Source organism: Corvus moneduloides, chromosome 3 (assembly GCF_009650955.1).
Source record: "Corvus moneduloides isolate bCorMon1 chromosome 3, bCorMon1.pri, whole genome shotgun sequence".
Classification (NCBI taxonomy): domain Eukaryota; kingdom Metazoa; phylum Chordata; class Aves; order Passeriformes; family Corvidae; genus Corvus; species Corvus moneduloides.
Window position 1 is genome coordinate 56213498 of NC_045478.1, and position 11698 is coordinate 56225195.

General features: G+C 43.7%; 1 protein-coding gene across 1 annotated transcript in view; it reads left to right on the forward strand.

Annotated features, from left to right (window-relative positions):
- The window catches only part of RSPO3 (R-spondin 3), a 61621-nt gene extending 51011 nt beyond the window's left edge, over positions 1 to 10610 (forward strand). Inside the window, exon 6 of the mRNA XM_032101619.1 lies at positions 9555 to 10610. Within this exon, the coding sequence (XP_031957510.1) occupies positions 9555 to 9748 (194 nt within the window). The 3' untranslated portion in view covers positions 9749 to 10610. The remainder of the gene's footprint in view (positions 1 to 9554) is intronic.
- The last annotated feature ends 1088 nt before the right edge of the window (positions 10611 to 11698 follow it).

Genomic DNA, 11698 nt, shown 5'->3' on the forward strand with positions numbered 1-11698 from the left:
GTCATTTTAATCAACATGAAAATATTTGGAACTATTGGCACTACTTAGAGAGGGGAGAGGATCAATGCTTTGGCCAGCTGAAATAGTACACAAACACTGGAGACACAAAACAGAAAGAGACAGTCAGTTTTCAACACCTTGATTTGAAAAGTATCCTTGAAAGCAAATTCTCCCTTCATTTACACCAAACAGCAATTTTGGTGACCTCCATGTGTTTGAGCAACTACAACACAGAGGTCAGAATCGGGCCTCCGGTGAATTTAAGTAATAACAGCCTGCCTCTGTGCTGATGGTTTTGCTGAGAGGATCCATCAGGAGCTGCTGTCCCACTGCATGTTACCTGCTGCTGACAGGCTGATCCAGCTGTCTGGCTGGGCTGGGGTGCACAGGGACTCCAGTCTACCTGTCAGCACAGGTGTCACCCCAGGCAGAAATGCAAACAAACGATGCTCAGAGTGGAAGGGACAAGTGAACCGTGCCGAGAGGGGCCAGAGGTGCATCCTGTTGACTCATCTTCCTTTACCTCCCTGGCATATCAGAAAACTTAAGGAAGTGTAAGGAGGTGGCTCCAGGGGGAGCATATAGCTGCACCTGTACCAGCAAATGAAACAGTGGAAGATGCCCAGGCTTCCTGGTCCTGGTGTGTAGTACCAGGGCAGGAACTGCTGGCCTGATCCAAGTGTTGGAGTTGGCGCTTGTGAATGCCTCCAGGATCTGTGCTCATTCACCAGTACAGCTGAGTTCTGAGCCATGGTTGCTAATGGAAAAAGGCATTCCTAGGGATACCTCCAGACGTTGGGGTCATATAAGCATCATCTGAATTAGCAGGTTCTATTGAGGCAATCAGTTTAAGTAAAGCCAAGGAACACATCTTTTCTTACCCTTCCTTCAGAGCACACCAAGCACAAATTTGAGTACTAAAGAAACAAGTTCCTTTGTGTGTTTTCTCTGTTTTACTATTGTACTAGAAAGAGTTTAAATGTCTGCTGAGGCTAGCATCTGTCTCTTATCATGTATAACTTTTCTTGATTATTTCTAGAGTGGCAGACTAAACATGCAGTTCTGACACAATGCAGCATAACATTTTCATTTCTGGTTTGTTCAAAAGCCTGCACCAGCTGAAATAAGTCTCTAAAAAAGACTGTATTTATGACCTCGATCCAAGCTAACAGGAGGGCTTGGATTATTGGTGACTAAAAGGAAAACAAGCTATTAGAGGTTTCTCCCAATATCCTGATGCTCTAACAACAGGGTAAGGGCTTTTGATACCAATCACTATTATTCCCAATCTTTGTACTGGTTCCTGATTCCCTTAGTCTTAAAAGAGGCCTGTCAAGTGTATTTGGACACTCATGGATCATTTTGCCTCTTTTAGGAGAGCTGTAAAAACCCAATCCCATTCAGAAGTCATCATTAAAAGTCTCAAAGGCAAAAAATGCCAGTTTCCTAAATACCAGCATGGTCTATGTCACTTCCTGTCCTCAGCAATGGGGAGTGATTTTCTGCTCTGCTAAATTGCCATTACTTTCCTGTCTTTGGAAGCTGTGTTCAGACTTTATAAGCTGCGGGTTCTTATAAGATGAAAACTGTTATGTAATTACAAAATTGGCGTTGTTAGCACATTAGTCCTGATTAAAACAAGGCTGCTAACAAATTCCCCTAGTCCCAACAGACAAGCATGCAGGAAATAAATCCCCACAAGCGCTTGTTTGAAGAGGCAGCAGTAAATGTCTCCACAAACAGCAGACAGAACTCATTATAGGAATCCTCCTCCTCTGGCTGCTTCTTTGAATGGAGGACATTCTATTTTCAGGTGCTGGCAATGTCTTTTCCATGGCACAGGAAAGGCACATCCAACCCGTTTCTATTGCAAGAGGTCATCACAAGCCAGGGACTTTCCATAAGCCTTGCTTATGAGCTCATGAGTGTAGAAGTGTCATTTCCCAACCATCCACAGAAGAAATGATATCTTCTGACTTCCCATACACCTAACAGGATACAATTTTCTCCTTATCTCCTAGAGCAGCAAACATCTCCTGTCTTGGCGTAGCTAATCTGGTCAGCCTCCTCCCATTCCTCTCTGCCTGCTTTATGCAAACGGCTGTGGTGCAGGCCTGAGCTATTTCTGTATTTGGAAACAACATTCTCATTCCTGCTAATGTGCCTCTTTCAGCACTGTTCTTGCAAGGACAAGCTAGCACACACAATGTAAATAAGAACATTTTTCAAGTGAATGCAATCTAGTAGTCCAGATCCTATTTTCAGAGGCAAATGAACCTCAAGGATCCTCATACAAAGACATCTAAAGTCTACATCTAGAGAAATATTTCCATTTTTAAGAGGAAATAGGACACATAAGTACAAGTTAGTCACTAAATCCCATAATACAGTTGCTCAACCATAAGTATCGATAGCGTTTGAGGTATAGCATCATCATAGAATCACAGGATGGTTTGGGTTAGAATGGACCTTAAAGATCATCTAATTCCAACCCTCTGACATGGGCAGGAACACCTTCTACTAGACCAAGTTTTCGAAGCTCCATCCAGCATGGCTTTGAACACTTCCAGGGATGGGGCAGCCATAGCTTTTCTTGGCAACCCGTTCTAGAATTTCTTCCTAAGATTTAACCTAAGCCTACTGTCTTTCATTTTAAAGACATTCTCCCTTGTCCTGTCACTACCTGCCTTTGTCAGAAGCCCCTTTCCATTTTTCTTGTAGGCTCACTTCAGGTATTGGAAGGCTGCAATTAGGTCACACCAAAGCTGTCTCTTTTCCAGGTTGAACAGTCCCAATCCTATGAGTCTTTCTTCATAGGACAAGGGCTCCATCCCTCTAATCATCCTGGTGGCCCTCCCCTGGACTTGCTTCAACAAGCCAGTGTCCTTCCTGTGCCTGCAACCCCAGAGCTGAATGCAGTATTCCAGGTGGGGTCTTACAAGAGTGGAGGGGCAGAATCCCCTCCCTCGCCCTGCTGGCCATGCTGCTTTGGATGCAGCCCAGGACAGCACTGGTTTTCTGGGCTGCAGGAGCACATTGCTGGGTCGTGTCCAGCCTCATCCAGCAGCACCCCCAAGTCCTTCTCGTCAGGGCTGCTCTCCATCTGTTCACCCCCCAGCCTGTACCGATACTGCGAGTTGTCTTGACCTAGGTGCAGCACCTTGTACTTGGTCTTGTTAAACCTCATGAGATTCCCATGGGGCCACTTATTGAGCTTGTGCAGGTATCTTGTATTACCTAAGATCACCACACAGAACTATGGATATGACACGTGCCTTAAGATCTGTATCCATCTGGACTGGTATGGGAAACCAGGTAGGCTGTCGTCATATATCTCAACAGCAGGAGAACATAGGTTCAGCCAAGTTAGTTGCTCCTTGAATGTCTTTGGACCTTAGCTCCATTAAAACTTTTACTCATATTCTCTTCAGCAGTTGGAACATCTTCAGTAGTAAAGGCAGGCCAGGAAATGCACTAAGTCATGTAGCATCTAGATTGTTCTGAAGTTGTTGACCCTCACACTCTGGTTACCCAGAAATCTAGTGTTTATAAAATAGGGCCACAACAGCAAAGGAAAAAAAAGATTGCTGTGAAATAAGTTATGCAGTTATGCTGTTTAGACTTCAAAAAGACATACCAGATGAATCAGCCACTTGTGGCTTGGGAAAGAAAGGAGAAAGTCCATTGCATCACTGGGTAGCCAGGGGTTTGGAGGATTGTTGGCAAGTAGTGCGAGTACATGCTACAGGCTATGTTCCAGAAAAAAAATGTGTCACTTTTCTTGAAAATGAGAATGATCTGCTCATTTGCATAATATGGCATGACTGTATTGTTGACAGAGCTATAGCAAGGGAGTTTAGAGCCTGGGGCATGCTCCTCTTCCTGGTTTCTTTGCTCAGCATGGTTTCTTTTTGTCATGCTGTTGTTGTCCAGGTCACATCACGAGGAAAGTGTGACAGACTTTTTGTCTAAGAGGACTAAAAATGCCTCTGGGAAGGGTGTGGACAGGTGGGAAGGAGAGCAACACAGTATGGTGGCACTTAACCCTCAAGTTTTGTCCCTGTACCTCGTGGGGTACAAAGGTATTGGGGCACTGGTACTGCTGCACCAGTGCTAATAGTGCTCCAGAAGCCAGGAAAGCACCAAGAGGTCAGACAAGGCTGTGAGGGGTGTGAAAGAACACTGTGGCACGTTACAGCAGTGGCTTGTGGTCTTTTATTACAGCTCTTCAGCTTATTACAGTGTAGTGGGGAGGATTTGTGGTCCGTGGTGACAGGCACAGTAGAAGCAGCGGGACCCTTCCAGAGAGGGGCCTATTACGTCAGTGCCTGAAATCCCGACAGGAGCAGTTCCATGACTCCTCTTGCTCCTTTTGCTCTTCCACAGTAAACTTCTTCATGGGAGTGATGAAAGAAATGCAGTCATCACAAATGTCTGATGCCAGATTCTTATCCCTCTGGGATTTCCATGAGGCCTACCCTGTAACACCTCCCCCCTACACCCCCCAATCAAAGTGAGGCAGTTTGCATAATCAGATTTTATGTCTTCCCATGGTGTTTTGGCATTTCAGCACCCAAGTCCTCCGTAATAATTACAGCTGATTATAATAGGTGGGACTAAGTGACAATGCTTAAAGCAGATGAAACCTGTCACCTGTGGTAGTTAATCCATGTCAGCCATGATTTTCTGTCTCACGGTGTTCTTGAGTACCAAGGCGTCCCAAGTCATGGCCAATGCTTCCTCCCCGTAATCCATAAAATGCAGCTGTAGATCTAGTGGAAATACCACATCTGATGAGATTATGAAAAGGCTTCTCTGAAATACCCTGGCTCGTGTACTTATAGATGTATTCAGATATGGATTGCATAAATATAGACACAGGAATTTCTTTGACCTGGGGCTATAAAATATATTAACAAGAACTCAGCACCTTGAATCTGATTAGACATATAATTATACTGTTATCCAAACTAATTTCATGTCTGCATTTAATTTGAACTACTGCACTTCTCAAAATTATAGCAAGTCTCTAGATTTTCCTCAACATAGGAATTTGCTATTATTAGAAGCAGCAAACGGTCTCCTGTGTACCAGAAAACTCACAGTGCCTGCAGATCAATTCTTCCAGTACAATTGTCTGTACAAAGCTTTGGTTCTGACATAAAAGCTATTTTAACACCAAATAATTACTTTATTTTAATATATATTGCAAGTATTTTACATTTCTAATACAATAGTTGTAATATACAATATAAGTATTAATGAGATTCTAATACTTCTCTGATATTATATATAGTCTCTTCATGAGCAAAACACTCTATTGGAAAATGTTTCATTATCTCCTGTCTAAAAATACTTATCCTGTTTTGTTGTTTTTTTTTTTTTTTTAAATTTGAACAGTTTTATTGAATCTATTAGAAGAAATAAACGTCAGTAAGGTTAGTGCATCACAGTAAGAATACCGTGACCCACCGGGAAAGTTCACCCGCAGGCAAAATAAAGCAAAGACAGGCGGTACGAGGGCAGGAAGGGCGCGGGCGGGAGCCCGAGGGCACGGCCGGAGGGGACGGAGAAGGGAACCCGCGGCTGCGGGAGCCGCCCCCGCCCCGCCTGGCGCGGAACCGCGGCGCCCCCGCGCGGGCGGCACCGGCACTGCGGCACAGCCCGGCGAGCGCAGAGACGCGCGCAGCGTCAAGTGCTGCACGCCTTAACCCGGGAGAACTTCCCAACAAGAACACTCCTCCTAAAGGAAATTGGAATTCCAGGAGAATATTTTTTTTCCAAGTCACGTTATTGCCTCGTTTACTTCTTCGCTGAGTTTCAGTCTTAATAATGGCCTTGCCATCTTCTTCAAAGGCAAAGTAGGTCACAGAAATATAGAATGGTTTGGGTTGGAAGAGGCCTTAAAGGTCATCTAGTTCCAGCACCCCTGCCATGGCCAGGAACACCTTCTACAAGAGCAGGTTGCTCAAAGCCCCATACAAACTGGCCATGAACATTTCCAAGGATGGGGCATCCGCAGCTTCTCTGGGCAACTCGTTTCGGTGGCTCATCACCATCACAATAAAGAGTTTCCTCCTAACACCTAATCTAAATCTCTTCTCTTTTAGTTTAAAACCTCTTCCCCTTGTCCTATCTGTCCATATAAAGAATGTTCTTCATCTTTTTTATATGCTCTCTTTAAGTACTGAAAGGCCATCTCTTATTCAGAGATGAACTTGTAAACATAATGGCCCATGTAATTTTTGCACTTTTCATTCACAGATAGCCAAATGCCCAAATTTCCAATGAATTTCCACAATATCTGGTGCCCCATTCAATGTGCTGCTGGGAAGTGGGTTTCATGAAGTAGAAGAAAGAAGAAAAAGTATTCAGGAACAAATCTCTGGGAAAAAGAGAGAAGGGATATGAACAGAGAGGGTGATGTGCTCAAGAATGGGGCTTCAGCTATATCCCAATGCTAGCAGACGACTGCTGGTAGAATCTTCTCTTGGGTCTAAACTGAAACAAGGACTGACTGGGAATAACATTACACTGTCATATAAAAATTCCCATTTTTAAATATAGTAGTGAAAGGAACTAAAGAATCAGCAAAGATGACCCTTCTATGTTATATCTCTTTACCACAACAGCACAGGTCTAGAGGGCAGATCTTTTCCCAAATGGCAAGAGAATGGAGGTGGTAGCATTAAACCTTGTACAAAACTGCACAGAGGACTCCAAATTAGCTATCCTCAGAGTAGAAGAGAATTAGGACTCAGTTTTAAGTATATTCCAGAGATCAGTTTTCCTTGTCATTTGTAAAGACACCACTCTGATTAAAACAGAAACAGTAAAGCCATGCCTAGATAAGCCTCTAGCTAGACAAAGATATCTTATTCTTAGTATATCCACACACATATAAATACATACATCCTGCTCCATGGCTGAATGGGAAACCATTACATGTCATTCCAACATACTTAAAGAACTGTGCCTGGGAAGTCACAGCTGAATGATTTTGGCTAATCACCAAGTGAGTAATGTCAAACACTGAACGTCTGGACAGTTTCCATTCAAATAACATTTCATCTTGGGCCAACAGTATTTACAAACCACTGGAATGAAATCCCATACTGTCATTTATCCATTAGTAAGAGACAGGATTACAGCTGGGTAAGATGCAGCCTTACTTCTGCATGGAGCTCTCCCAGTGGTGATAGCTCTTGCTGAGCCTCCCATGCCAGTTCTGCAGGTCTCCCCTGCTCACCTCTGTGCATCTCAGATGGCATTGACAAATTCAGAGAGGGATTCTGCAGGTTTGTGGGTGTATATTCAGGTAATCTCTGACTGGTTCCCTGAAATTTAAGGTGCCATTTTACATTTAAAGTTTTACTCTTTCAGAAACAACAAATGATAAAGGCAGATGCTGGTCACTACTTGACTTAATGTGTGTATCTAAACCTTCCCTTGCTCTCCGATCCCAGGCAGTGGTGGTAAAGAATGGAGAAGCTGTAAAACACTCCCATAGAGCTACGCAACAAGAAGATACAGCATATTCTCACATCTTGGTCTTGATCCTTGCTTTCTGCATACTCTTCACCTCCTCTGAATCTCTCTTCCTTTGTCTGACCTGCACCTCCTTGGATGGTTATCTGTTCTCAGAACAAAGCCACTTCCCCTGCACCTACCACCTCACTGTGACATACTCCCATGGAGCTCAGTGAGGCATCAAAGATCCCCATCTTTGATTTTGAGGCAGAAATGGGCAAAATTCCTTGCATTCAGCACCCTCAACAACAAGAGCTATTGCCAGGTCTGTGTAACTCCCCCTTCACTGGTGTAGGAAAGCCTGGATTCTCTCTGTTAAAATTTAAAACCAAAAAATATTCTTTCTGTAACAAAGAAGGATAGATTACTTTCACTAGTATCACTACTGGGATATCATGAAAGATATTTTTTTCAATACTTGTCCAGAAATTTCTCCACATAAGAAGGCATATGAGTTAGTATGACATTCTATCAGGAAAGCCTCCAGAGAGGTTGCCTTTGAAGATATCATTGGGATTCTTCTAACCACAGGTGAATTTCAGCTGCATAGCTCAGTAGTTTCACATAGACAAAAAATCTAATCTGTTTTATGCTTGTGTGTACTTACAAGTTCAAGTTAATGTCATTCCTGCACTGATTTGTAAAGCAAAGAGAAGAAATAGAATCACAGAATCACAGAAATGTTTTGGTTGGAAGGGATCTTTGAGGATCATCTCTGCCATGGGTAATGATATCTTTCAGTAGATCAGGTTGCTCAGAGCCCCATCCAGCCTGACCCTGAACACTTCCAGTGATGAGGTATTCACAGCTTCTATGAGCAACCAGTTCCAGTGCCACACCACACTCAGCATAAAGAATTTCTTCCTTATGTGCGAGCAAAAATGCACTCCATTACATCATCTCCACAGCCAATCTACAAAGTTTTAATGTTCTTAAGGGGACAGGATGCTTTATTGGAGAGGTCTGCAGCAGCAGCAAAATCCTCAACATCTTACCTTATTTAAAGCAATAAAGTACTTGAATACTTAATTTTGTTACAATTGTCTAAAGTTTGACTTGAGACACCACATTTTAGTCTGAAGACCATCGCATTCCTGTGCTGGAGCAGACACTTTGCCATGGGATTCATGTTGCTATATCAAGAATGCCCTGGGATGCAGATGTGGTGATTGGACGTTTCCAGACACTGATACTGGTGTCCAGCTCCTAATGGGAGGTGCTAATCTGTCGCAGTGACCGCTCTCTTCAGCCTGACTGGCACTCGCGGTGTGCGGCAGGAGTGGGGAGCAGCCGAAGGCTCGAGGTTTTAAATAAGCTGCTCCTCTGGAGTTCAGCTCTGCCCAGGGGAGCTGAAGCTCCAGGTGGTGTGGCTGTCAGCAGCCCCGACGAGGGAGAGGATAAAAGCTTGCGGGGAGGCTTGCCTTTGGATACAGCTCCAGGTTTACTGCCCGAAGGGAGTCCAAGGAGTGCAAGCACAGACCAGATCTGTTCAACAACTTGTAAAGGGAGGCGTTACAATGGGGATGGCCCGACAGGGGACCAATAGGGGTCTTTGGGGGAGGGATATGGACAGGGATAGACATTCACGCAGATCAATAGTCTTAAGGGGTGGAGGGAAAGAGATCACATGCCCCAATGGGGCATCGAGGTTTCAGGGATTTCCAGAGGGGAGGTATCAGAAGGGGCAGGATCTCAGGGGATTGATGAGGACCATTATAAGGATAATCAGGGAGGGCTTAGTTGATGGACACCGAACTTTCTGGAATAACGGGAGGAGTCTGGGTGATTGATGGAGAACCGACTGGAACAAGGGGAGGAGAACAACCATATAGGGAACACTGGGGAAGCGGCTGGAGTTCAGGGTGTACCAACTGGGAATGGGGGCAAGGGACTAACCAAGTTAAACATATAACCACATTACCAACTAATCCAAGGCTGGTTTCACAGGTTATGGCAAAGTGAGGGACTCAGAAATTGCAATAGCCTGAGCAAATCTTCTAATGTTCCATCGTTTTTTTTTTCAGGGAAAAAAAATAGGGAGGAGAAAAGAAAAAAGTCCAACAAAGATGAAAGCAAGGAGACAAGACAGGAAAGCAAAGGGCGAGCAGCCCGAAGACAAAACCGAGAACAGAGGGAAAACAACAACAAAACGCAGCCGAAGAAAAGGAAAGCCCCAAACAAAGAACAGGACCTGGCACCCGTTGACACTGCACATTAATGGCCCTCCCTGATTGTTTAAGTCTTATGATGCTGCTATCTCTACCAGATCGCCCTGACAGGTGTTCCAACCATTCAGGCCGCAAATGGACAATGCTACCAGTTATTATTAAACTTTAAACAACATTCCAAATACTTCCTATATTCTCCAAGCAACCATAGTTTATTAAAGAGATTGACATGAGCCAAGGAAATAGAAATCTAAAGATGGGATACTTTAAAACTGTTATATTATATGCTTCCATGCATCTGTAAAAGGCAATTAAGAAATTTTGTATATATTAATTATAGGGTATAAAATATAGCAATATAATAATGAATGACATTCAGATGAACAATGTTCTTTTTCTTTGTAAAATATTTTTCAAGTTATTGTTTAAGTATGAGGCAAGAGATATGTCTAAATCAAAGACGAAAATCGTATCCCTTCATATACTGTACATAATTAAGAGAAGGAGGAAAACATTTCTGAAGAGCCAGGAGGAGCCCAATGTTTTACAACCTCTGGTGGAGCAGGATGGGGTTGCCCTGTGTTTTCCCAGTCCATGCTCCGGACATGGGCGAGATACACCAGGAGAAAGCCAGCAGGGCTTCAGGTGCTGAGGGATAAGAAGAAGAAGCATCTGCAGCTTTGAAGACTGAATCCCTGAGGAAGAAGGCAATGAGGCTGAGCTTGAATAATGCTCTTATCTGTGGACAACACAATGTTTTCTGGTCTAAACAGTGGTACCGTGTGTGCTGTTTTATGCTTTTTATACCTATGTGTAACTTAAGTCTACATTTCAAATCTTCTGGTGAATGACAAATCGTATTTGTAGGAGACAACGTTGAATTAATAAAAACCAGAAAAATAGATCATCTAAGTATGTGTTTTTCACAGTGATGGTGTCACTTTTTCTACCGGGGAAGGGAATAATTTCATAGCTTCACAGACGGAAGAGGACACAATTTACACCCACACTGTGAATCTAGCAAAAGGGTATCCACAACAATAAATCTATAGAAGTACAGAAATTACAAACTTCTGTCCAATTTTACTTCCTATTCTGGTTCTTCTCTCTGACTCAACAGAGGGGAAAATCTCCACTGCTCAGAGGACAAACCAAATCCAGTGGTAATGTTCTGGGTATGTTAGAGGTTAGAATGGCGCATCAGTGAAACACGGGTTATGCTACACACCGACTTGCTGCTCAGAAATGGACTTACCCTTTACAGCAACATTTTGAGGAACCAACACACCTCATGGTATGTGTTCTGTTGCCATGTTTTGCCCAATGACAGCTGTCCTGGGGGTAGCAGCCCACCCACTGCGTGGACTAGAACAGGTGGCAGGAGTCAGTTCCCCTCCCTGTTCACTATTTCTGTTTTTCACAGTGATTTTGACCTTAAAAAAGACACACTGAAGCCTGTCTCAGGCTGAGGACACCTGAGTGACAGGCCTCAGTGACTTTCCAAAGAATATCCTAATCATCCAGACAGCAACGTAGGATGGTCTCCTATAGTTTGCTTTGTAAGAGCTTTGTCTCTAATGATATCTATAGATGCAGTAGTCTAACCACATGATGTTTAAGGATCCCACAGTTTGCTTCCAATCTTCATGAGAATTAATTAAAACTTTCTGTAAACAGTCCCTGATTTTATGCATTTATTTTATTTTTTCTGCTGAGAAGACCAACAGGCTGAATTTTACAGAGATGAGCATCATACACATGTAACACTCCTCATACGCAATGGAGTCTGAATGGGTGAACAAGCAAAGCAGGGTGTGCTGAGTGCCTGTGAGGGCCACCGAGCAGTGGGAGACTGGAGCAGGGGTCACTATTTGTGAGCTCCCAGCTCCATCTCATAACTTGTCTACACCCTCCTCCAGAGTGGTCTGGTCTCAGTCTCCCACTACTGATCCAAGCAGCAGCAGTCAAATTCCTCCACCAACATCTCCCCACCTTGTTGG